The sequence below is a fragment of the Arabidopsis lyrata genome, assembly GCF_000004255.2.
Source record: "Arabidopsis lyrata subsp. lyrata unplaced genomic scaffold ARALYscaffold_3, whole genome shotgun sequence".
NCBI lineage: Eukaryota > Viridiplantae > Streptophyta > Magnoliopsida > Brassicales > Brassicaceae > Arabidopsis > Arabidopsis lyrata.
The window spans coordinates 5,104,686-5,129,409 of NW_003302553.1; the positions used below are offsets into that span (position 1 = coordinate 5,104,686).

Consider the following 24,724-nt stretch of genomic DNA (forward strand, 5'->3'; position numbering starts at 1 on the left):
GGTATTTTTATTTTTTTATATCATTATCTTCTACTACTACTTTTTACCATTTTTAAGTATTTTGATATCGTTTACCGTTATTTCTTCCCGCCAAAAAAGATTATATAACTGATGTCAAAAAAGATTCATATCATCACTTTGTATGACCAATTGAATTAAACTGTATCAAATCATCTACCAAAATCATGTTTTTATAAACTATAAGGTACATATATAAAACTTTGACAAAAAAAAAAAAAAAAAAAAAAGGTACATATATAATAATCTCCCAGCTGATAAACTAGCAAAAGATAGAACTAATTTGACCAAATAAACCGGTTTGGCGAACCGGAGTCATTCCATAATTTTAAGAAAGAAAAGTAAAAAGTTGCATTGAAGAAAGAGAGAGGCGGAGAGAGAGAGAGAGAGAGAGAGGAAAGTAGAAGAAGCAATCGTGAGAGACTCTCTCTCGAGTCTTCCCTGAGTCACTCACTCCTCTCCTCTCACACCTCCTTTGCTTCGCGACGGCGAATAGGTAGAGAGATAGATAGCAAACAACGACGTCTCTTTCTTCGATTACCTTGTTAGGGTTTTGTGTCTTGGCTTCTGGATTCTTCTTCACGATGGTACGCGCTTTCTCCTCCTCCTACTTTTATTTCCTCTGCTTTGGGTTTACGGATCCTCTTATGGCGTCTTTGCTTTTTTTGCTATTTAGAGTTTCATTTCAAGTTGAATAGAAACGTGCAAGGCTCCTTAATTTTGCGATTTCAGTGAGATTATCGACATCTTTGTGAGTATTTATAATCATATGATTGGTTTTGTTTCTGTAGCATAAGTTGAGTAGAAGCAACCGTGACAAACTTCAGCAGTTCGTGGCTATAACTGGAGCTAGGTAACTGGATCTATCTCCAAAGAGCAAGTCTTATCACTGTAGATTTGTTGTTATTAGGCCAAAACAGGAATTTGAATTGGTTTTTCTTTTGGTTTAATAATGTGGGCAGCGAGAAGAATGCTCTTCAGGCTCTCAAAGCTAGTGATTGGCACCTTGAAGCAGCGTTTGATGTGTTTTACAGCCAGCCCCAACCAAGAAGCAATGCTGCTGATGTAAGACGCTTGGAGGAACTCTACAATAGATATAAAGGCAAGCTTCTTGTTGTTACTCTTTTGAGTTTATCAAAGCCACGTTTAGTATCATTTGCTTTAGAAATGACATGTTACGTTTTGCACAGACCCGTATTCTGATATGATTCTAGCGGAGGGTATCTCGGTTCTGTGTAATGATCTTGAGGTATTTAATTTTCTTGAATAATGCTTAAGAATGATGCTGTTTGTTTTACATTAATAATAACTGTCTTGAATTTTTCTTCAGGTGGAACCCCAAGACATAGTCACGGTAATGTTTAATCTAAAACTTTTCCTACAACTACCTATTATGAGTTAAACTCGTTGGTTTCTCACTGGTTGCACTGAGTTTTTTTTCTCATCTTCTGGACTTTTGGTTAAATGGGTTCTTACTCCACTTGAATTTCAGTTGGTTCTTTCGTGGCATATGAATGCTGCCACAGCGTGTGAATTTTCCAGGCAAGAATTTATCAGTGGATTACAGGCATTAGGGTGAGTGAACTAGTCTTTTCAATTTTTGTAATGTTTTGACCCGATCAAGGGTCTTTTGATGTGAAGTTCTAAGACCCAATTTTATGATGGCAGTGTAGATTCAATCGGGAAGTTGCACGAAAAGCTGCCATTTATGCGTTCTGAGCTTAAAGATGAACGTAAGGATAAAATTGAGTGGCCATTCTTTATCTGGTTTACGAATTGATTGATGGATTGTCCCATGTTAGCTGACATATGTGTAATGTTCTTCCTGTGCTTTTATCTTGTTCAGAAAAGTTCCATGATATATACAACTTTGCTTTTGGGTGGGCGAAAGAGAAGGTGAAAGCTTGATTTGAAGTAGTTGCTTTTAGAAGATGTTGTTTTTCTCTGGATTAGTGACAAATAGTATAACTGTAAAATGTTTCAGGGGCAGAAATCTCTTGCCTTAGACACAGCGATTGGGATGTGGCAGTTGCTCTTTGCAGAAAGAGACTGGCCATTGGTAACTCACTGGTGTGATTTCTTGCAGGTAAATACTGAGTATAATATATCATCAAGGCATGTTCTATCATATTTGTTACTTCTGATACAATTTTGTTTCCCAAAATCAGGATCGTCATAACAAGGCCATATCTAAGGACACATGGGCACAGCTCCTGGAATTTGCAAGGGTAAGAGAAAAACTAGATACAGTTGTATCATTGAGCTTACATTGATTGAAACTATGGCTTAGCGTTGATATATGGATTGAGACAATATTTTGTGATGCAGACGGTCGACCCGGTGCTGTCGAATTACGATGCTGAAGGAGCATGGCCTTACCTCATTGATGAATTCGTTGAGTATTTGTATGACAAGAATGTCGTTGAGAAGTGACCAGCCAACTGGGAGAAGTAATCAGCTCTATTTTACAATGTTCCTTTATTCTCATTATTTTAATAGACTTATCTTACAGATTTCTATTGTGTTTCTTGTCAGAATCTTGAAATTGATGATTAAATAAGTAAGCTTTTCAACTTTAAGACTAATCTAGTTTTTACAGTAATGAAACCAACAACTTGCTCTTCTATCTGTTACCAATAATCACCACACGAACAAACTCCATCCTTAAAATGGTGGAACCTATTTGTGTCTCTCACAACAATCTCTCTGCCCACAAGCTTCGAGATAAGCTTTGTAGCGGCATGACAGTTCACGCATGCTCTCAGATTCTTTGTGATCCGCAGTGTTGTCCCTTGGGGTGTACTTATAAGCCCATATGCAATTGTGATCCTCTCGCTGTGGCTGCACAGAGTCTCTTCAGCTTCTTCATCGTTGAGATCGTGCAATGAAGCATCCTTGTTAGCCACAAATCCACCTTCCTTCAGTCTACTCTCTATCCACTCTACTTGTCTCTCTATCTCTTCGTATCTTGGATGTGATTTATCACCCACTCTGAAACCCTCCAACCTTCCCCTTACTTCAACCCAGCTACATCCAACGTCTTTGTTCAATCCTTTCTCCTTCATCCTCACTCGCACCTCTGCAACACGGTCCCACAAACGCGCTGCAGCATACAGATTAGAGAGCTGCACATAGTGGCCTGTGTTGGATGGGTCTATTGAGAATAGCTGCTGAGCTGCGTATTTTCCCAGTTCAACGTGGCGATGCTTTTTGCAAGCGCTTAGAAGTGCTCCCCAAACCGTTACACCGGGCTGGACCGGCATGCATTTGATCACTTCATAAGCTTGATCTAGATGACCAGCACGACCAAGTAGATCAATGATGCATGCATAGTGTTGCTGTTGCGGATTTATTTTGTGATCCGCCATCCGGTTGAAAAACCACCAGCCTTCTCTTACCATGCCTGAATGGTTACAGGCTATGAGAAGCCCCAGAAAAGTGACGTCATTGGGATGTACTCCATCACGCTCCATTGCACGGTACAGACTGATTGCTTCTCTTGCCTGCCCGTGCAATCCATACCCGACAATCATAGCACTCCACACCACAACATCCCTGTCAAGTGTTCGGTCAAAAACTGATCTTGCGCACTCTACACTTCCGCATTTAGCAAACATATCGATTAAAGCGCTGCTTATGAAAACGTCATCCCTGTAGTCACTCCTGCTTACATATTCATCCATCCAGCGGGCCTGCTCAAGAGAACCTACTTGAGCGCAAGCTGAAATGGCAGATGTTATAGAGATGGTGTCAGGTCTGACATCTTTATTGATCATCTCATGAAACAAATCAATAGCATCCTTGGCAAAACCGTTCTTCGCATAGCCAGAGATCATGGCGTTCCACAAAATCAGGTTAGGTGACTTCATCTTATCAAACAGAATCTTGGCGGTTGCTACTTGGCCACATTTTGCATACATGGTGTTGAGAGAGATGAGCAAGTCAGGCTCTGTTTCAAGACCCATCTTCATAACAGAAGCATGAATAGATCTCCCTTGCTCCAAATCCTGCAAGCAAGTGAAAGCATTGAGAACGCTGACAAGAGCTACACAGTCAGGCTTCACATCCATCTTCCTCATCTGACTGAAAATCTCAAGAGCCTCCACAGGCTCACCGTTCTGAGCATAAGCAGAAACGATAGCCGTCCATGAGACAATCGTCCTCTCTGGCAATGGCAGTCCTTCAAATACAGTTCTCGCACATCCCAAACGCCTACATTTCGCATACAAGGCAATGAGACCATTCTGAACAAACACATCCGCTTCAAATCCAAGCCTGAACACCTGAGCATGAACAAATCTACCCATCTGAAGGTGAGACAAACCGCCGCAAGCTTTAAGAAGATGAGGGAAAGTGAAAGAATCAGGAGAAACACGAGCGAGTTGCATCTTGGAATACATAAGAAGAGCATCTTGGAAGTGATTGTTTCTCGAATAACCCCTGATAATAGCATTCCAGGGGAATACTTGAGGACGAGGTAAATCGTCGAACACCTGGCGTGCAAAAGTAATGTCACCATAGGAAGAGCTAGCGTGAATGAGCTTGGTGATCAAGAAACCACTGAACTGCAAACCCAGAACCAATAAACGTGCGTGAATTTGCCTCAACTGAGCTTTATGAGTGGAACTATCAATCAGCGAAGCGTAGAAAGAATCAGAATGGATTCCAGAATTGGCTGCACCAAAAAAAACACAAAACATTTCACTTTGGGGTTTTGGAACTAAATTGGACATAAGTAACAAGAGTTCTTCTTACTGTAGAGAAAAGGAGAAGCAAGACAAGATGCTTCCGACATGGTTATTACTCTGTTATCTCCATCATATTCAGCACACTCCTTTTCTTCACATATCAATATTTGAATTCAATTTATATTTCACAGGTTTTTTTTTTGTTTGGAAATTGTTTTATTTATGTGGAAAACTTGTATATATTTTTGTGACTTGGGCCTATTCTCCTAATTCCACCAACACAAGCCTTTTTAAAGCCCGAGGACCGATTTCATAATTTTGTATTCAGTAAAAACTAAAAAGGATAAACAAGAAATTTCCAGGATAAATAGATACCAATAAAATTTTATAATCCTATTGAAGTAAAATAAATTAAGATTGAAAGATAAATCTTTTTTTTTTTTATAACTAATAAGCAGTATATTTAGGGATTAGGAGAATAATCATATTAAGGAAAGTAAATCATAAGAAGTTTGTTAAAACAGTTACCAAATAAAGAAGACACAATTAATCAGGCTCATAATCGTATCTCGGTCAGAATCTATATAACTTATCCTTTAATTCTTAGGGTCTACTCTTTTCCTAATCCTAACTGACATTAGCTTAAACAAATCGCTTAAAGATCTCCATTATAAAATACTTAGAAGAGGCAGAACAGAGCTCACGAGAAAAGCAAAATCATGAGTAATAATAATTCTTTGATTACTAATCTCTTCGAAGGTAGGAATAAAGGTATTGATGCAAGCAGCAGCGACTCTGATGATGATCGAGCAGGTAAACCTAGAGTATTACTTGCAGACAAATTTAGGTCAAAATCTGCTAATCAATTTATGAGACGTGCGGAGAAAGCTTCGGCAGTTTCTACTACTGAGCAGGAAGAAGATGAATCCCCAAAACTTATACCGGAGTCTAAACCGCAATCGGAAGGTGATAAAGTGGGCGACATCGTTCGTTTTGGAAAAGACAGTTACTTCGTTATTGATATTTTCGAGAAAGAGATCATGGAGTTAGGAGACAAAGTTGATTTAAACTTCAAGAGATTCAAAAGGTTCGAAGCTGTTTATGGAGACGCTCCGCGAGACCATCACTTCTACAACTACCATTGCTGTTACTCTTGCTGCTGCGTCTGCTCGAGTAGTACCGTGGGTAGATTGTGGGGGATTCTAGAGACAGGACTAGCCTCGAGGGAGAAGGAAGGAGTCAGCTTCTTCGTGAGAACTTATAAAGAGAGAAAAGAGCTGATGAGAGTTGTTGTAACTGTCACAGATTGTCATCAGAATCATAACTTGTACTTCTTCGACCTCAAGTTCCCTAGGGAGTATCCATATCGAGCACCGAGTTTCTATTACCATCCCTATGGCCTTCATTTGAGTACTCCTGAAGCCCAAAAGTCATTGAAAGAAAAGTCCTGCTACAACATCTTAGATGTGTTTCTCCACATTCAAGAGATTGTGTTGATGAACACCAACAAGTCATGTCACCAGATGCTAGATATTCTTGAACAGCCGCTCGCGGGGTTTCAAGATTTCGTAAAAGGGTATTTTAGGAGGAAGGGGCCTTTGATTCTGCGGAACTTGCTGCAAGAGTTGGATATGGAGGAGGAGAGGGACAAGAAAATGTTCTGGAAGTTGTACTTTGCCTTTGAAGGCAATAAAGTTTATTGTGAGCAGATTCTGAACAGTGACCTGAAAGCAGAGCTGGAGAAATTGAAGGAGAAAGAACATACATTAAGCGATTACTACTATGGTTCTTCTTCATCTCCCAACTACCCAACCTACACTCAACGGGATGATGGTATTAAGAAGACATCCAAAATCCAAAGCTTTTGGAGCAAGTACTTGTCTTTGTCTTTCGATTACTAGGTGTCTGGTCCATGTCTTTTCTTATCTTTTGTTTTTTTTTTTTCTTCCAGAATTTTAATATATGAGTTTCTATACCGGAGAACGAGACTCTGATAAATAATCAAGTGTTGAATAGGTAGATTTACATAGAAAGAAATTCTGTAAGTATACAGCGTTTGACTCATCGATGGTAAGAGTTTCTAAACGGTGACTGGGATCGCTTCATCAAGGGCGATCACACCGGGAAGTACTTTGCCTTCCAACAGCTCCAAGCTGGCTCCACCACCAGTGGAGATGTGACTCATGACTCCTGCTACTCCTACTTTCTCCACTGCAGCCACCGAGTCTCCTCCTCCTATTATCGTTGTCACTCCTTTACCACTTAGCTCTGCTAGTTTATTCGCTACCGCCTGCAACAACCACAATCTCAAACTTAATCTAATATTCATCTACCACATGTTCATGAGTAAATCATTTTCTTACCTCTGTTCCTGCCGCAAACTTTTCCATCTCGAAAACTCCCATAGGTCCATTCCAAATAACTGTTTGTGTTGTGTCCAGAGCTTCGTTGAAAGTTTTGATAGAGTCTGGACCGATGTCCAATCCCATCCATCCGTCCTCAATGCCTGATGCAGGCACAATCTACAAATATCCACATTAAACAGTACATACTTTACTCAGAACACAAAGCTCAAGCAAGATCAAATATTTAACAATTTTTGTTTTCTCATCTCTCTCTCTTTAAGGATCATCAAGCAAGAACAACCGCACCTAGTTTATCTAGAACACCACACCCCTCTGTTTTCTTTTACAAGAAACACAAACAGCTAGCAAACGGTTGATATAAGAGTTTTAAACCCAGCTTTCAGGAGCAATAAACTGCTTCTCAGTTATTTTTAATGCTTTTATATGTAGTAGACTAGTGCTAAGGTTTTTTAACTAAAATCCCCAAAAACCTATTTCATTTCCTGTTCATTTACCATCACCCAAGAATTTTATTAACTGCCTAGCTTAAGCAACCGCGAGATGAGAGACAGACCTTGCTGTTGGCATCAGGAGCAAACTTGTCAGCAACCACAACATCTGTTGGCAACAAAAGAGAGACTCCTTTGGCCTTAGCTTTGGCAAGGAGTTCTGTAGCCAATTCAAGTTTGTCTTCTTCAACAAGGGACGAACCAACTGAAAGACCTTGTGCCTTGTAGAATGTAAAGATCATTCCACCACCAAGAAGAAGGATATCACATTTCTCCAGAAGCGATTCAATAACTCCAATCTTTGATGAGACCTTGGAACCACCCACTATGGCTGCAAATGGTCTCTTTGGGTTTGAAACAGCGCCAACAAGATAGTCCAGCTCCTGTAGAGGTAGAGAGGAAGTAAACAAAAAAATTCATGAGTAAGGGTAAGGTACAATGGTGCTTCAATGCAGAATTGACAATCAAAAGAAAATAAATCTCTATCAAAATATTACCTTTTGCAGAAGGAAACCAGCAACTGAAGGCTTCAAGAACTTAGTGACTCCTTCGGTAGAAGCATGAGCTCTGTGAGCAGTTCCGAAAGCATCATTGACATAAAGGTCAGCTAGAGAAGCAAGCTTCTTAGCAAACTCAGGATCGTTCTTCTCTTCCTCCTTGTAAAACCTGACATTCTCAAGAAGCAAAACTCCACCTTCAGGAAGAGAAGCCACCAAGCTTTCTACTTCTGGACCGATACAATCATCAGCTTTCGTAACCTGCGAAATTCACCATCCATAAACTCTCAAGTGATTGATTCTCACAGGAAGATGATTGATTACTGAGAAAAATCACAGATTTTACCTCAATACCAAGAAGCTCGGAGAGCCTAGGGACAAGAGGAGCCAAACTAAACTTTGGTGTGACTCCCTTTGGCCTTCCCTGGAAGATCAAAACGCATAAAGTGTTCTCCTTTAGTTCAGGTAACGGAGGAATTCAAATGTATAAAGTGTGTGGAAACATTACCAGATGAGTGGAGAGGATAACTTTAGCACCATTGTCGATCAAATACTTGATCGTTGGAATAGCGGCACGGATTCTGGTATCGTCAGTGATAGTCTGGTTATCATCGAGAGGTACATTGAGATCAGCTCTCACGAAAACCTTCTTCCCCTTCAAATCAGCTGAGGTCAGATCTCCGACGCTCTTCTTCGCCATAGAAACCACTCCTCTGCTTCCCTTCCCGCGCACCGATTCAACTTTGGAAGCAACGTGGAGAGTGAAACGACGGGAATCGAGAGTGGCGGAGAAGCCAAGTGGACGCGCGGAGACAGAGGTAGAGGGAACTGGTAAAAGGGAGGCGCGTGCGCGAGTTCCGGCGGAGGAAGCGACGCCGCCGGTGGACTTAAGGAGTGAAAAGGCGGGACTTGCGGCAGCGGAAGCCATGTGGATCAAAGAAGATAAAAAAGATGAGGAGATGAGAAACAGAGAGAGTGACTCACAATGTTGTTAGCCATTGGGTTTTTAGAGAGTTTGGAATATTTATTCTCTTATCATTGATGAGAGGTTCTAAAGCTTTAACATTTTAGCTCATATATTCGTTTACTGTTTTGCCTCTATCCTCTACATGTTGTAAAGAATGCTAATTTTATTGTGCTTAAGATAGTTTGATCTACATGATCTTACTACCAATTTTTGTCTCTGATGTAATCCAATTACCCAATACATTTTTATTTGAGATCTGAGAAAATCCAAATGATCTACAGCTTGCTGGTCGGCAGACCAACAGGCTTGGCCCTAGACCTCTTCTCCACCGCACGAGAGAGTTGCTTCACCGCTTCTTTAGGCAAATGGCGTGGTTTGCTAAGCCACAGTCCTCCATCTACCACCACTGTCAGTCCGTTCACATATTTCCCTGTTAACCAAATCAAGCAATGTATCATCATCTAACCATCTATATATGTTTTAGACAAAAGAGTGTGCTTTTAACTCAGCATACCAGAATCACAGCTGAGGTAGAGTGCAGCCATTGCGATATCCCACTTCTCTCCAAGTTTATAAAGAGGCATGTACTCTCTGGTTTTGTTTTCAATCTCTTCAGGTACAAGTTTACTCATTCCCGGTGTACCTCCAATGGGACCTGGTGCAATCCCGTTCACTCTAATGTCGTAGTCAGTTCCCCACTCCAATGCCAAGTTTCTTGTTGTAGCATCAACTGCAGCCTGTTTCAAGTTTCAAACTCCTAAGATCAGATTTGCTACATTCTATTGTTCCCATTACCTAGTTCTTGATTTCCTAACCAAAACTCGAGACAGTGAACGACGTTATCAGACTAATCAAATTACCTTGGCTGCAGATACATGTATCTGATACCAAGAAGCTGTGTAGTGCAAAGTGGCGCTTATGTTAATAATGGAACCGCCACCGGTTGATGAGTCTCTCCCAGGACCTCCTTTCTTAAGATACTTGAGAGCTGCGTGACACATGTTGAATGTTCCTACCGCATCAATGTCTAAGACTGCACAACAACAATAAAAACGTTTCCTTGAGCTAAAATTGACAAACTTTCAGGCAAAATTCTTCACAAACCATGATCAAAACTAATGATAATCGAAAAAATGAACCTGTTCTGAAGCCATTAGGAGACAAATCCTCAGCAGCAGCCAGAAAATTGCCAGCAGCAGCGTTAACAAGAATATCAATTCTACCAAAATGCTGATAAGTTGCTTCCACAACTCTTCTCGCATCTTCTTGCTTACGAACATCACCTTCTAATCCAATAGCCTTAAAAGGAAACAGAGAATTCAACGAAAAATCCACATAACTAGATGAACAAAACCGCGAATCGAAAAAAGGATTACCTGAATTCCGAGAGATCGGAGAGCGGAGACGGCGTCGTCGAGGACTTGTTTCCTGCGTCCCATAATAGCGATAGAAGCTCCATGTTTGCCAAACTGAGAAGAGATCTCGAAACCGATGCCGGATCCACCACCGGTGATGAGAGCCACTTGACCTCTGACGACATCAGGTTTGAACGGAGACTCCATAACCACACACGCAAATTCGCTAAAAGCTTCAGACAAAAAAATGGGTGCGTGTGTCTGTCTCTTCTTCTTACTTGGACCTTTACCCACTAACCAAACTTTGCTTTTAATATCTCCTCCTCATTTTTTTTTAGTAGAGAATTACAAAATTATTATCTTTCTACTAATTACAATATTTGTTACCAAATGACGATTTTATAGTCAGCGTTTTCGTTATATACCAAATATTGATAACCACAAAAACAATTTAATTTTAATTTGTATATATATTTTCATCGAACTTCGAAACATATAACAAACGACGGAAATAGTTAATATCTCCGATAAGGCGATAAGATAAATCATCGGATAGTGATATCTCCGGTATCCACATTTTAGTATAAGATCCTAGATATTTTACAGGATAATTACTTTTTACAGAGAGGAAAAAGGGTTAACGAAACCCAAACTTTTTTTTTTTTTTTTTTTTTAATTGACTTGGAATTTTCTACATCTATTTGCGCCGCTAGCTCGGGTTTCTTTCTGAAGCAGGCTCTTCTGGATTAAAAAAAAAATCTCAAAACCAAAGCTTCTTCCTTTTTTACAAATTCGTTCGTATCTCCCATTTTTTATTTTTCTCGATCTCCTATCACATCATCTTAGTAAGAATGAAGTGAAGAGATTTCAGAAAAATCTAATCTTGTTCCCGTTCGATTCGAGGAAAACAAATTTCAGCTAGATTAGTCGTAAAAAGTTTGAGATTTGGAATCGAAAATTACTGTAATGTTTTGGGTGACGGAACCTAGTGATGAAATCTTTGCTTGGGTTTTTTTGCGCTGAAGTGGAAACCCTAATTTCTCGGGCTTTGTGTACTCGCAAACTTTGCACTCTGCAGTCACTAGTCATCTTCTTCGCTCTTTTTGGCGGTTTCTTTGAAGATTTTGCTTAGAGCCGTTAGTAAATGGCGTCTAAAGGTGGCAAATCTAAACCTGATATAGTAATGGCGTCCAAAGGTGGCAAATCTAAACCTGATAATGACTCCAGAGCTAAACGTCACAAGGTTAGCCCCAAGTTTTCATTTTTACGTTTGAGTTCATCTTTTTCCGGTTGATTCTGGTTTGAGGTTATCACTATTGGAAAGTGTAAACGGTTTCTGTTTCTTTCTTTGTAGACGCTCGAAGCTCCTAAAGAACCACGTCGCCCGAAAACTCACTGGGACCATGTTTTGGAGGAGATGGCTTGGCTCTCAAAGGTAATTGAAGGGTGGCTATTTTGGATCATTCTGCAATAATTTGTATGCATGCATGTCGTTTCTCTGCTAATTGGTGATGTTTTTGTAGGACTTTGAGTCTGAGAGGAAATGGAAGCTGGCGCAGGCGAAGAAGGTTGCTTTGAGGGCCAGCAAAGGAATGCTAGATCAGGCATCTAGGGAAGAAAGGAAGCTAAAGGTTCTCTCCTCTTCCTTTCTTTTTCTCTTTCAGAGTACTTGCACACTCCAGCATTACTTTTTTAAGTGACATTATTGTCGTTTATAGGAAGAAGAACAGCGGCTACGGAAAGTAGCTCTCAATATCTCTAAAGACATGAAAAAGTTTTGGATGAAAGTAGAGAAGCTGGTAATTCTTTTACTTTTCTACACGGGCCTTGAAATTTAAGGTTTGGCATAACTTCTGTGTATCTGAAGCTTGTTCTTATGTATGGTCTGGCAACTTTATAGGTGCTTTACAAGCATCAGCTGGTACGCAATGAGAAGAAGAAGAAGGCTATGGACAAGCAACTTGAATTTCTGTTAGGCCAAACTGAGAGGTTACTACTATGGCATGTTTCTTACATAGTTTTGTAATTCTGGAACAGATTTAAAAGAACTGCATTTGACCTGTTTGTTTATGTCAGGTACTCAACCATGTTGGCTGAAAATTTAGTGGAGCCTTATAAACAGGGCCAAAATACTCCTTCAAAACCTCTACTAGCTATCGAATCAAAAAGTGATGAGGAGAGGGCAGAACAGATACCTCCAGAGATAAATTCTTGTGAGCAGCCTATTACTCAACACAGCATTGTTGTTTACAGTAAGCAAGTGAGTTGGATCCTAACAATTCTCTTGACACGGTAGCTGCAGGTCTTGAATCAGGAAGTCCTGAACTCGATGAGGACTATGATCTAAAATCCGAGGATGAGACCGTGAGTTTCACTTTATCATCTTTTAATTTTTATTTTACCACTTATTGGCAGTTACTGTGTATCACTCCTTGAATCTATCTGCACCTCAAAGATAGATAGAGAATAGCTTGATCTTTTTGTTAAGGAAATCGTTTTCTTTTTCTTGACATCACCCTGCACCCAACATACAGGCTATACTCTAGTTTTGAATATTTTGTGTGGAGATTGAATTGGTTATTGTTAATTTATCTAGTTATTTATCTCTGATCTTATGAGTAGTTATATGTTCCATATCTCATTTTAAGCCCACGATTACACTTAGGAAGATGATGAAGATACTATTGAGGAGGATGAAAAACACTTCACCAAACGGGAAAGACAGGAAGAGTTGGAAGCTTTGCAAAATGAAGTGGATCTACCAGTTGAGGAGCTGCTCAGACGTTATACTGCTGGAAGAGGTTGGCATAAATCTACACTCGCTATTGATTGACCTTTTTGCTCACGTTATCATTTTTTACTTTGAATTAGACAAGCTGTATTCTCAAGAAATGTCAACTATTTGAATTGCATCCTCGTTTGTGTAAGAGTTTTATTTTGATCCCCCAGTTAGCCGAGAAACCAGCCCAGTAAAAGATGAAAATGTGGACAATCTGGCCTCAGTTAGCCGAGAAACTAGCCCAGTAAAAGATGAAAATGAGGACAATCTGGCCTCAGTAGGTCAAGATCATGGAGAGGGTGAGTGGTGTCTAGTTCCTATATAATGTATTGAAAGCAATGCAACTGCTCTTTGACTTCCTCGTCTCATTTGACATTTGCAGCAGACAAGAACAATCTTACAGCTTCTGAAGAAACTGAAGGGAACCCAAATGTTCGTCGTTCTGTAAGTTGTATGTCTTTTTTAAAATCCCATTGTCTGATTTGTCATCGAAATCCTGGCTCAAATGTAATATTTATTCTTCATTTGCAGAATGATAGCTATGGCCATTTGGCAATATCTGAGACCCATTCTCATGACCTCGAACCAGGCATGACGACTGCATCTGTGAAGTCCAGAAAGGAAGATCATACCTATGATTTCAATGATGAACTGGTAACTGGATCTGATCTCATTTGTGTATCCTTTTTCAAAAGACCGTAACCATGTTCTTCTCTGCAATTAACGTAATGTCTCTGATTCTGGCTGCAAATGATGAACTTACTGTGTCACTTATTGTGATATGTGCAGGAAGATGTTGACTTTGTTGGTGCCACTGGTGAGGAGAAGGTCAGCCATTTCATCAAATGCCGGAGATCATTATTTTAGGACTTTTCTCTTTTAACTTGATTCTCTTCGCCTTGGCTCTTTTCGAAGAAAGTTTTTGAACAAACATTTGTATTCAAAGTTATCTACTCTTTTGGTGCAGGATGATGAGACAACATTGGCTATCGAAGAGGAATTGGCGAAAGCTGATAATGAAGACCATGTCGAAGAGGTGACCAACCTATTAATTATTCTGTTTTCTTGAGATATGATAAAAGTTGTTACCTAGAGAGTTTACAAGAAATTTCCCCTTGTACTGCAGATTGCTCTGCTGCAAAAAGAGAATGAAATGCCTATTGAAGTACTACTTGCAAGGTATAAGGAGGTATGCCTTTTAAGTCTCCTGTGTGCCTATGTCATGAAGTATTTATTGTTTTTTTCTGAAATTCAAGTTTCATGTGATAGGATTTCGGTGACAAGGATATATCTGAGGATGACTCTGAATATTCATGTGCTCAATCTGAAGACTCTATAGTAAACTCTGACGAAAATAGGCAGCAAGCTGATTCAGATAATGAAAACGTTGATTCAACAGAATGTAAGCCAGATCCAGAGCCTTGCTCAGAAAATGTTGAAGGCACATTCCATGAAATAACAGAAGATAATGGTAAAGATAGTAGTGATAAAATTGCTGATGCAGCAGCAGCAGCAAGATCTGCGCAGCCAACTGGATTTACATACTCCACAACAAAAGTTCGAACGAAACTGCCGTTTCTACTCAAGCATTCTCTGCGTGAGTACCAACACATTGGTTTGGACTGGCTTGTCACGATGTATGAGAAAAGGCTGAACGGTATTCTGGCTGATGAAATGGGTCTTGGAAAGACCATTATGACCATTGCTCTTCTAGCACACCTCGCATGTGATAAGGGGATATGGGGTCCCCATCTGATTGTGGTTCCAACAAGTGTGATGCTTAATTGGGAGACGGAGTTTCTTAAATGGTGTCCTGCATTTAAAATTCTCACCTACTTTGGTAGTGCAAAGGAGCGGAAACTCAAGAGACAAGGATGGATGAAGCTTAACTCATTTCATGTATGCATAACGACCTATAGGCTAGTTATTCAGGACAGTAAAATGTTCAAGCGCAAGAAGTGGAAATACTTGATTCTTGACGAAGCCCATTTAATTAAGAATTGGAAGTCTCAGAGATGGCAGACACTATTGAACTTCAATTCTAAACGCAGAATTTTGTTGACTGGTACACCACTGCAGAATGATCTTATGGAATTGTGGTCACTTATGCATTTTCTGATGCCACATGTTTTTCAGTCCCACCAGGAATTCAAAGATTGGTTCTGTAACCCGATAGCAGGGATGGTTGAGGGACAAGAAAAAATCAACAAAGAAGTTATTGATCGCTTACATAATGTCCTCCGTCCTTTCCTTCTACGGCGCCTAAAAAGGGATGTGGAGAAGCAACTTCCTTCGAAACATGAGCATGTTATTTTCTGTAGACTGTCTAAGAGGCAACGCAACTTGTATGAGGACTTCATAGCAAGCACAGAAACACAGGCTACGCTTAACAGTGGAAGCTTTTTTGGGATGATAAGTATCATAATGCAGTTGCGGAAAGTTTGTAATCATCCTGATCTCTTTGAGGGTCGTCCTATTGTAAGTTCTTTTGATATGGCTGGCATTGATGTGCAGTTGAGTTCAACAATCTGTTCGCTGCTTTTGGAAAGTCCGTTCTCCAAGGTTGATCTTGAGGCTTTGGGATTCTTATTCACCCATCTTGATTTTTCGATGACTTCTTGGGAAGGAGATGAGATAAAAGCTATTTCAACACCCTCAGAATTAATCAAACAGCGTGTGAACTTGAAGGATGATATGGAAGCAATCCCTTTGAGTTTGAAAAACCGCAAAAATCTGCAAGGGACAAATATTTTTGAAGAAATTCGTAAGGCTGTTTTTGAGGAAAGGGTTAAAGAAACTAAGGATCGGGCAGCAGCCATTGCCTGGTGGAATTCTTTGAGATGCCAGAGAAAGCCGACTTACTCTACATCTCTAAGAACTCTTTTGACCATTAAGGGTCCTCTTGATGATATACACCATCTTAAAGCTAACTGTTCATCTTACATGTATTCCTCAATCCTCGCTGACATAGTTCTTTCACCGATCGAGCGTTTTCAGCAAATGATTGAGCTAGTTGAAGCTTTCACTTTTGTGATTCCAGCTGCACGAGTGCCTTCACCTGCTTGCTGGTGCAGCAAAAGTGACTCTCCTGTTTTTCTTAGTCCATCATACAAGGAGAAAGTTACAGATTTATTGTCACCTCTTTTATCTCCAATTAGACCTGCAATCGTTAGGAGACAAGTATATTTCCCAGATAGGCGACTGATACAGTTTGATTGTGGTAAGCTGCAGGAGCTTGCAATGTTATTGAGGAAATTAAAATTTGGGGGTCACAGAGCGTTGATATTCACGCAAATGACCAAGATGCTTGACGTCTTGGAGGCTTTCATTAATTTATATGGTTATACCTACATGCGTCTTGACGGCTCTACTCCGCCAGAAGAGAGGCAGACATTAATGCAGCGGTTTAATACAAATCCCAAGATCTTTCTTTTCATTTTGTCAACCCGAAGTGGGGGCGTTGGCATCAACCTTGTGGGTGCGGACACAGTTATATTCTATGACAGTGACTGGAATCCTGCTATGGATCAACAAGCTCAAGATCGCTGCCACAGGATAGGTCAAACACGTGAAGTGCATATTTACCGGTTGATAAGTGAGAGCACCATTGAGGAGAATATCTTAAAGAAAGCAAACCAGAAGCGTGTGCTTGATAACCTAGTAATACAAAACGGAGAGTATAACACCGAATTTTTCAAGAAGCTCGATCCAATGGAATTGTTCTCTGGGCATAAGACTCTGACTACAAAGGATGAAAAGGAAACAAGCAAAAATTGCGGGGCGGAGATACCTCTGTCAAATGCAGATGTTGAGGCTGCTTTAAAACAGGCAGAAGATGAGGCAGACTATATGGCTCTTAAAAGAGTAGAACAAGAAGAAGCTGTGGACAATCAAGAGTTTACAGAAGAACCTGTAGAGAGACCAGAAGACGATGAGCTAGTAAATGAAGATGACATAAAGGCTGATGAGCCTGCTGATCAAGGTTTAGTTGCAGCCGGGTTGGCCAAAGAAGAAATTTCATTGTTACATAGTGATATTAGGGATGAGAGAGCTGTAATCACTACTTCAAGCCAAGAAGATGACGCTGATGTGTTAGATGATGTCAAGCAAATGGCTGCAGCAGCCGCTGATGCTGGACAAGCTATCTCATCTTTTGAGAATCAGCTACGTCCTATTGATAGATATGCGATTAGATTTTTAGAGCTTTGGGACCCTATCATTGTTGAGGCTGCAATGGAAAATGAAGCGGGATTTGAAGAGAAAGAATGGGAACTTGACCACATTGAGAAGTACAAGGAGGAAATGGAAGCTGAGATTGATGATGGGGAAGAGCCTCTTGTTTACGAGAGTAAGTGTAACCTTTTTTGCTCATCCAGTTCAATAATTTAACTCAGTATTCTTACTTAACTGACAATGAACGTTGCCGATGATGTAACTTTGTATAATGTTAGTTTATGGGCTGGTTTTTAGCTCACATGAAATGTTAACACTATTTTCAGAATGGGATGCTGATTTTGCAACCGAGGCATACAGGCAGCAAGTGGAAGTCTTAGCTCAGCACCAGGTGAGATTGATTAGTGCATCTACCATGTCCTGCATTTCAGTTTGGTCACGTATTTACTTATGTTTGTAGTTGATGGAAGATTTGGAAAATGAAGCTAGAGAGAGGGAAGCTGCAGAGGTGGCTGATATGGATTTGACACAGTAAGACACTTTTGAACCCACACAGTTCATTGTCAATATGATTATCTATGACAATGCTGTTAAAAATTATATGTCAGCAATTGATAGACAAGCACTGATTTCTAGTTATTGGGATAATAATCAAAACAAGTTGATAATTTGAACCATTCTTTTTCTCAGGAACGTAAGTGCTCATGTACTGAAGCCTAAGAAGAAGAAAAAGGCGAAGAAAGCCAAATATAAATCCCTGAAGAAAGGATCACTGGCTGCCGAAGCAAAACATGTGAAGTCAGTTGTGAAAATTGAAGATTCGACTGATGATGATAATGAAGAATTCGGCTATGTGAGTAGCAGTGACTCAGATATGGTTACACCACTTTCGCGGATGCATATGAAAGGCAAGAAAAGAGATTTAATTGTTGACACTGAAGAAGAGAAAACCTCGCAGAAGAAAGCAAAGAAGCACAAGAAGTCTATTCTGAATTCAGATATCAAATATAAGCAAACAAGTGCTCTACTTGAGGAACTGGAACCATCAAAGCCGTCTGACAGTGTGGTTGTTGATAATGAATTGAAACTGACGAACAGGGGTAAAACTATAGGGAAAAAATTCATCACTTCCATGCCAATAAAGCGTGTTCTTATGATCAAGCCAGAGAAATTGAAGAAAGGAAATCTGTGGTCTAGAGATTGTGTTCCCTCGCCTGATTCTTGGTTGCCTCAGGAAGATGCTATATTGTGTGCCATGGTTCATGAATATGGGCCTAATTGGAATTTGGTTAGCGGAACTCTTTATGGAATGACAGCTGGTGGGGCTTACAGAGGAAGGTATCGACATCCTGCATATTGTTGTGAGAGATATAGAGAGCTTATCCAACGACATATTTTGTCTGCTTCCGACAGTGCAGTGAACGAGAAGAACGTCAACACAGGTTCTGGGAAGGCTCTCCTTAAAGTCACTGAGGTAAGGTTGATTATGGCATAGCGTTAGGTTAGCTACTCACTAGCTTGCATTTAAGTAGTGATGAATTAGTGATATTAGAATTTGTCTTGTAAATGGGTCCTGTTAATCAATTTAAGAAGATTATAGTGGAAAAGAGATGGTTTTCACTAATATCACATTTTTGGCGCAGGAAAATATACGGACACTCCTAAATGTTGCAGCTGAGCAGCCAGATACGGAGATGCTCCTACAAAAACATTTTTCTTGCTTGCTGTCATCAATTTGGAGGACGTCGACCCGAACTGGGAATGATCAAATGCTCTCCTTAAATAGTCCTATTTTCAACAGACAGTTTATGGGTTCCGTGAATCACACCCAAGATTTAGCTAGAAAGCCTTGGCAGGGGATGAAGGTCACCAGCTTAAGTAGAAAGTTGTTAGAATCTGCTCTCCAGGATTCCGGCACGAGTCAGCCAGACGATACTGTTTCCCGTTCTAGGTTGCAGGAGAATCAACCTATCAATAAAGTGGGATTAGACTTAACCTTGGAATTCCCACGCGGCAAAGATGATTCCCTGACACAGTTTCCACCCATGATAAATCTGTCCATTGATGGGTCAGATTCATTAAATTATGTGAACGAGCCCACAGGGGAAGATGTTCTAAAAGGTTCTAGGGTTGCTGCAGAGAACCGTTACAGGTTTGGAACTCTGATATATTTGACTTTTCTTTCGATAGTTTTGAGAGCATTAATAGTCACTAAAGAATCGGTGGTCTTGTTTGTAGGAATGCTGCAAATGCTTGTATTGAAGATTCATTTGGATGGGCTTCAAACACGTTCTCAGCCAATGATCTGAAGTCAAGAACAGGCACGAAAACACAGTCCCTGGGGAAACACAAGCTATCTGGCTCAGACTCAGCCAAGTCAACAAAAAGCAAACACCGCAAACTCCTAGCAGAGCAATTGGAAGTGGCATGGGTTAGGCCAAATGACCCGAATCTCAAGTTTGATTTCACACCTGCTGATAGGGAGGACGAGGAGCAGGAGGTGGAGGAGAACGCGGTTTCAGAAGAGATAGAGATGATAAGTTGTTCACAATGGTATGATCCATTCTTTACCTCAGGCCTTGATGATTGCTCACTAGCTTCGGATATCTCAGAAATAGAGTAGTAAAAGCCTTTTTGTAAAAGTAAAAACCTGCTTGCAGAAGAAAATGCTGATTATTATGGATGACCATTTTCTTAACGACCCATATTGTAAAAGCAGAAAGTGACAGCTTCGTAGGTTTTTTGTGTTTCCAAAGTTCATCTAATATCAAATATGATTTTATCCCCACCGTCCGGTATAATAATAATTCCAACATCAGCTTCTGACTTGTTTACATTCTAGTTTCCATTTCTAGCTTTTAGAAAAACAGTGTGTTCTCAGTGTATTCTAAATTTATCTAAAAGAAAGAAGATGAAAAAAAAACAATGCAACAGTAAGACATGATGGATCAACTCCTTGTGTTCTAGCAAGTTTGGTTATCCAAAAAACTGAGCCACTCATTGTAATCATCGAACCCTGGTTCAACCAGTCGGCTCCAAAATTCGTGATCTGATGATTTCCCATGGATTTCTAGTGAGTCTGGTTTAGATATAGGAGGAGGAATCTGGCTATCGTCAAAGAGACATTCTAGTGATTGTGGTGCATCAACCTCAAATCCACATGCCATTTGCTCCACCAAGATTTCCTCAAACTCCTCTTCCTGGTTAGGCATCTCGCTGATAATAATAACATCCTTCAAGATTGATGAGATTGAGGAAGAAGAAGAAGAGGTAGAGGACACTGAATGATGGGTAACATCAGATGATGATGATGAATTTCTCTTCATCAATCGCTTCTTGAGATGAGTGTTCCACACATTCTTGATCTCGTTGTCTGTCCTTCCCGGAAAGTGGGATGCGATCTTAGACCACCTGAGACCAAATAATGCACTGATCATTATAGTACTACTTTTTGCATAATTATAAATGTTTCTAGATAATAAGATGATGGTTTTGAGACAAGGGAGAGATGATTACTTGTTTCCATGAGTTTGGTGAAGTTGGATAATGGTATCTTCCTCCTCTTTGGTGAAGTTGCCTCGTTTGAGACCTGGTCTCAGATAGTTTATCCATCTTAGACGACAACTCTTTCCGCATCTCATCAATCCTATTTTGTTTCAAGTTTCAACATTATCAATCTTGACATATAAAAAAGGCAAAAGTGAAGATAAGAAACCGAGTAACTTAGTCAATTCAACACTACATACACTGCAGTGGCATCAAAAGCACATTTGATTGGGTTCTCTCTGTCTTTCTCCATCATTCATTAATTTTTAAATAATTACATGAATATTTCATCAGATGCTGCATAAGGTTTCATCATATTTTTACTTATTTTTCATTACATTAATTTTTAATTGAGCAATTTAGCCATCTATTCAAGATTTCATTCCATCTTCCGGAAGATTTTGTATGAGAAACTTTTAGAAGAAATAATAAACACGAAGGTTACAAATTGTGGTCAAACTTCTCCTCAGATTTTATTCCTTCAAGAAAAAAGATACCAAAATTTATGAAATAATCACCAAAATTATAACTGAAAAATGTAACAACATTTTGATACGTTGCGGATATCAAAAACCAAAACATTCTTCATTCGTAATTTTTATTGTTTAAATCTATAAAACTGTAACGAGTAAAGAGTCTATCGAAACAATATTGTTTCACGGGAAAGAATCGAACAGTAATCAAAGTAATGAGAAATAGAATGACAGATGAACAATAGAAAGATAGACAAAAGTCACAAAATGAAACTTCAAACAGAATTATGCGAACAAAAGAGAAAAAATAGATATGAGAATGAGATAGAGAGAGAGAAGCATGCATTTAGATTACAGGACTGACCAGCGAGTTTGGGAAGAGATCTCCAATTGTGATGACCATTTTTAAGGATAAAAGATCTGAGTCTTTCACTTTCTTCATCACTCCATGGCCCTCTCTTCACTTGGCTTTTGTCACAGCATGGTGCTCTTCTTTTCCCCATCACACCCCACTTTTAATTTTAGAGAATCTTATGGGGCATGTACTTTTGTCCTCATCATCATCATCTTATATATAAGGGTTAATTATGAGACCACAAGGGTCATGCCACTAATTCATGTACGAGTAAACAAACCTTCTTGAATTAATTCATTTATAGAATTGAGTATCTATTCTGCATACAGTATATACTTTTCTATTAATTAATCGTGACCTTTTTTTTCATTTGACAGCCTTAATTCTTATATTCTAACAATTTTTTTCCTTTTTCTTGCACTCGTTTTTTTAATCTACATCAACTTTCTTTTCATATTCAAATATATTCACAAAGTATAAATTAAATCATATCAACTAATTATGTAATTTTTTCGCTCATTTGAAGTGTTTTACTGTGAAAATTTCTTTGTTTAAAGTTAAATATTCAGACTAACAAAAAAAAGTCTTGCTTTAAACAAAAAATTTGATTCATTTTTATAGAAAAAAAAAGAAGGAAAACATTATTCTTTGTTCATAAAAGTAAATATTGAATATTGACTATTAGTTATAACCATTGACTATAATAAGATCTGCAACTTGACTTTATGTTATTTATGCAAAGACGAATAATATATTTCTTTTTTTCCTTTTTCATTTTGTCACAAAGTATGCATTTTAAGAGAAGCGTTAAAATTTGTAAGATTTTATTCTAAAAGTAGAATGAGTAATCATGTACGATTTGGTTTTTTAACTTATGGTCCACTTATTGAATGACAGCGCAATATTAACCTGTAAAAAACTAACTTAGATTCAACTGCATGTTAAAACAAATGTACAAAAGGGGGCTTATAAGGTAAAGAAAATAAAAAACTGAATTTTTTTTTTTTTAACAAATTGTGGAACAAAATAAAAATAAACAAAATGTGAAGCGAGGGAGGACTTATAACATAAGCGTAGAATAGTAATGCATGATACATTACCTTCCGACTTCAACTTGTATATTTATTCATTTAATGAGAGAACAATCTGTGATGTGAGCTTCGTGTTGTGTCTTCTTTGCACAGAACACACGATGTCGTTTAACCTCCACGTGCCTACCCCACGGTTGAATTGTTTACGCCTGTAGCTTGATAATATAGTTTATGTTCGTTTTGGAAACTGGAAATTAAAGAGAAGAGTTTTCAAAGAGATACACATCTAAATCTTCTTTTTCCAGAGTCGTTTTGGGCCGCATTCGGAGCTTTATGGGCTTTGAAACCAAAATGGGTCCTAGAATAATCTTCTTTAGGGAGGTAAGGTCGAAGGTTCTATAAAACAGATTGTTAACGGAAGCCCATCCATATTTAGTCCCAATGTTTATCTTATCTCATTCTTTTTTGTATGGAACTTATGGATAATGTAATCTTGAGCAATTGTCTTCCAATAAAGGAAATGTACAACTCTATAGTTATATTCACTGCAATGTGTTGAATCATTTAAGTTTGTGATTAGTTTTCAGATGATTTTTGGGGGATTTTAAGGAATGATGTGTTATTAAAATCTCTAAAAATATCACATAGAACCATGAAACTTGGATCTTAATTTGAAAAAAAAAAACAAAAAAAAAAAAACACCCTAAAATTATCTTTAAAATGAAGAAATCCAATAACACCAGATTTTACAAGACCTTTTAAAATTCATGATTAAACAACATGATATTTGTCATTTTAACACAAATCCTTCCAAATACTTGGTTGAAAACATATACATGATCTTTTCATCTAAATAAATCGAATTTGAGAAATGCCATAAACTTGTTAGGTATACAGCTCAAAAATGTTATTCGTGTGTTGGCTTATGTGATAGAAGAGTAGCTCACTCATATATGGAATAGTCGGGATTACTACTTTTGTACCCAAAAATAATTGACGATGTTTAAAATATCATTCGTTTCTTATACGGTTATACCTATTATGTGTCAAGGATAAAAAGAGTTTAGCATACCATATTTATTAAAGAATAATGATAAGTATAATCACAATGTGATCCCAAAGAGATCGAATTGAAATTTAAAGAATTGAATCAATCATAAGGTAAGCCGTGTCATCCGAAGCAACAATCCAATTCATACTTGAAATGAGCTGCCTAAGTACATATGCTTACTACTATATTCCCATGCAATTCCAATTTACGAATGTTCCTTTTTAAAATAAAAATACATATTTATTGTTGTCTCGACCTCATTTCAAGAGAATCTTAACAACAAATGACTTCTCTTTTTTTTTTTTTTTTTTTTTTTTTTTTTTGATAGTTCTTGATCATACACATGTATGTTTCCTACTGAGAGGTACATTATAATGAAAAAAGAATAAATGAAAGGATGACTTTTTTTTTTCCTTGTCATGAAGAAAAATTCGAATTCACACTTGGAAAGTCGTCATAATTAATGACAATTAACTAAAGTAAACAAAATAATATAGTTGTTTCCATCAAACCAACTATAATCAAAGTTCTATCACTCATTATATTCTAACGAAATTTAAGATGGGCCTGATTGGTTGTGTCTTTAGAGTCATTCCACAGCCATATTTTGGTCTACAGCTATAAATTCACATCAATCATACTTTACATTTAATTTTCAGGTCTACAGCAACATTTTATCTTTTTCCTTTTTTGGGTTGTAGAAATGTCAAAAGCTACAGCCGTAAGTTTTGGGCTTTGGAGTATATTTTTATTTAAGTTTTATATTAAAAACAAATTTGATAAAAAAACCCTAGCTTAAGAATTATATATATAATAATCAAACCTTGAGCAAAGGCAGCCACAGCAGAGAGAAGAAGAAATGTTCGTATCTTTCATAATTTTTGCCCATCCCTTCTTGTGTGATTTACATAACCAATTATTAATTAGTGATTTTTTT

At 38.6% G+C, this 24,724-nt stretch overlaps 7 protein-coding genes across 12 annotated transcripts; 3 read left to right on the forward strand and 4 right to left on the reverse strand.

Annotated features, from left to right (window-relative positions):
* Window positions 1–358: 358 nt before the first annotated feature.
* LOC9320991 (DCN1-like protein 2) lies at window positions 359–2,603 on the forward strand. Its single transcript, XM_021032318.1, has 11 exons — window positions 359–605; window positions 810–871; window positions 981–1,120; window positions 1,209–1,267; window positions 1,349–1,372; window positions 1,511–1,593; window positions 1,687–1,751; window positions 1,865–1,914; window positions 2,003–2,104; window positions 2,187–2,246; window positions 2,347–2,603. Exons 1-11 carry the CDS (start codon window positions 603–605, stop codon window positions 2,449–2,451), a joined length of 753 nt encoding a protein of 250 aa, XP_020887977.1. The 5' UTR covers window positions 359–602; the 3' UTR covers window positions 2,452–2,603.
* On the reverse strand, window positions 2,564–4,889 carry LOC9318855 (pentatricopeptide repeat-containing protein At3g12770). Its single transcript, XM_002884879.2, has 2 exons — window positions 4,774–4,889; window positions 2,564–4,693 (listed from the first exon to the last, which is right to left on the reverse strand). The coding sequence occupies exons 1-2, from the start codon at window positions 4,811–4,813 to the stop codon at window positions 2,649–2,651; spliced, it is 2,085 nt and encodes a 694-aa protein (XP_002884925.1). The 5' UTR covers window positions 4,814–4,889; the 3' UTR covers window positions 2,564–2,648.
* Window positions 4,890–4,989: 100 nt separating this feature from the next.
* On the forward strand, window positions 4,990–6,607 carry LOC9320992 (probable ubiquitin-conjugating enzyme E2 23). The gene has a single exon (XM_021030927.1). The coding sequence runs from the start codon at window positions 5,426–5,428 to the stop codon at window positions 6,605–6,607; it is 1,182 nt and encodes a 393-aa protein (XP_020886586.1). The 5' UTR covers window positions 4,990–5,425.
* Window positions 6,608–6,669: 62 nt separating this feature from the next.
* LOC9318856 (phosphoglycerate kinase 1, chloroplastic) lies at window positions 6,670–9,137 on the reverse strand. Its single transcript, XM_002884880.2, has 6 exons — window positions 8,566–9,137; window positions 8,404–8,481; window positions 8,058–8,318; window positions 7,626–7,943; window positions 7,070–7,228; window positions 6,670–6,996 (listed from the first exon to the last, which is right to left on the reverse strand). The coding sequence occupies exons 1-6, from the start codon at window positions 8,983–8,985 to the stop codon at window positions 6,787–6,789; spliced, it is 1,446 nt and encodes a 481-aa protein (XP_002884926.1). The 5' UTR covers window positions 8,986–9,137; the 3' UTR covers window positions 6,670–6,786.
* Window positions 9,138–9,167: 30 nt separating this feature from the next.
* On the reverse strand, window positions 9,168–10,667 carry LOC9320993 (peroxisomal 2,4-dienoyl-CoA reductase). Its single transcript, XM_021030276.1, has 5 exons — window positions 10,401–10,667; window positions 10,164–10,323; window positions 9,885–10,057; window positions 9,539–9,761; window positions 9,168–9,454 (listed from the first exon to the last, which is right to left on the reverse strand). The coding sequence occupies exons 1-5, from the start codon at window positions 10,584–10,586 to the stop codon at window positions 9,300–9,302; spliced, it is 897 nt and encodes a 298-aa protein (XP_020885935.1). The 5' UTR covers window positions 10,587–10,667; the 3' UTR covers window positions 9,168–9,299.
* Window positions 10,668–11,054: 387 nt separating this feature from the next.
* Window positions 11,055–20,117, forward strand: LOC9320994 (protein PHOTOPERIOD-INDEPENDENT EARLY FLOWERING 1). Of its 6 annotated transcripts, none has more exons than XM_021030691.1 (20): window positions 11,055–11,622; window positions 11,734–11,814; window positions 11,903–12,010; window positions 12,098–12,178; window positions 12,280–12,368; window positions 12,456–12,592; window positions 12,676–12,743; window positions 13,045–13,180; window positions 13,329–13,457; window positions 13,544–13,602; window positions 13,690–13,812; window positions 13,948–13,986; window positions 14,126–14,194; window positions 14,285–14,347; window positions 14,428–17,506; window positions 17,658–17,722; window positions 17,792–17,862; window positions 18,022–18,805; window positions 18,975–19,483; window positions 19,570–20,117. In XM_021030691.1, exons 1-20 carry the CDS (start codon window positions 11,524–11,526, stop codon window positions 19,952–19,954), a joined length of 6,174 nt encoding a protein of 2,057 aa, XP_020886350.1. In that variant the 5' UTR covers window positions 11,055–11,523; the 3' UTR covers window positions 19,955–20,117. The 6 variants fall into 6 exon arrangements, with proteins under 6 accessions (XP_020886350.1, XP_020886352.1, XP_020886353.1 ...); XM_021030693.1 differs by having other exon boundaries at window positions 11,106–11,622; window positions 13,541–13,590; XM_021030694.1 differs by having other exon boundaries at window positions 11,106–11,622; window positions 13,544–13,590.
* LOC9318857 (transcription factor MYB58) lies at window positions 20,088–22,138 on the reverse strand. Its single transcript, XM_021030696.1, has 3 exons — window positions 21,715–22,138; window positions 20,848–20,977; window positions 20,088–20,742 (listed from the first exon to the last, which is right to left on the reverse strand). Exons 1-3 carry the CDS (start codon window positions 21,851–21,853, stop codon window positions 20,295–20,297), a joined length of 717 nt encoding a protein of 238 aa, XP_020886355.1. The 5' UTR covers window positions 21,854–22,138; the 3' UTR covers window positions 20,088–20,294.
* Window positions 22,139–24,724: the final 2,586 nt, after the last annotated feature.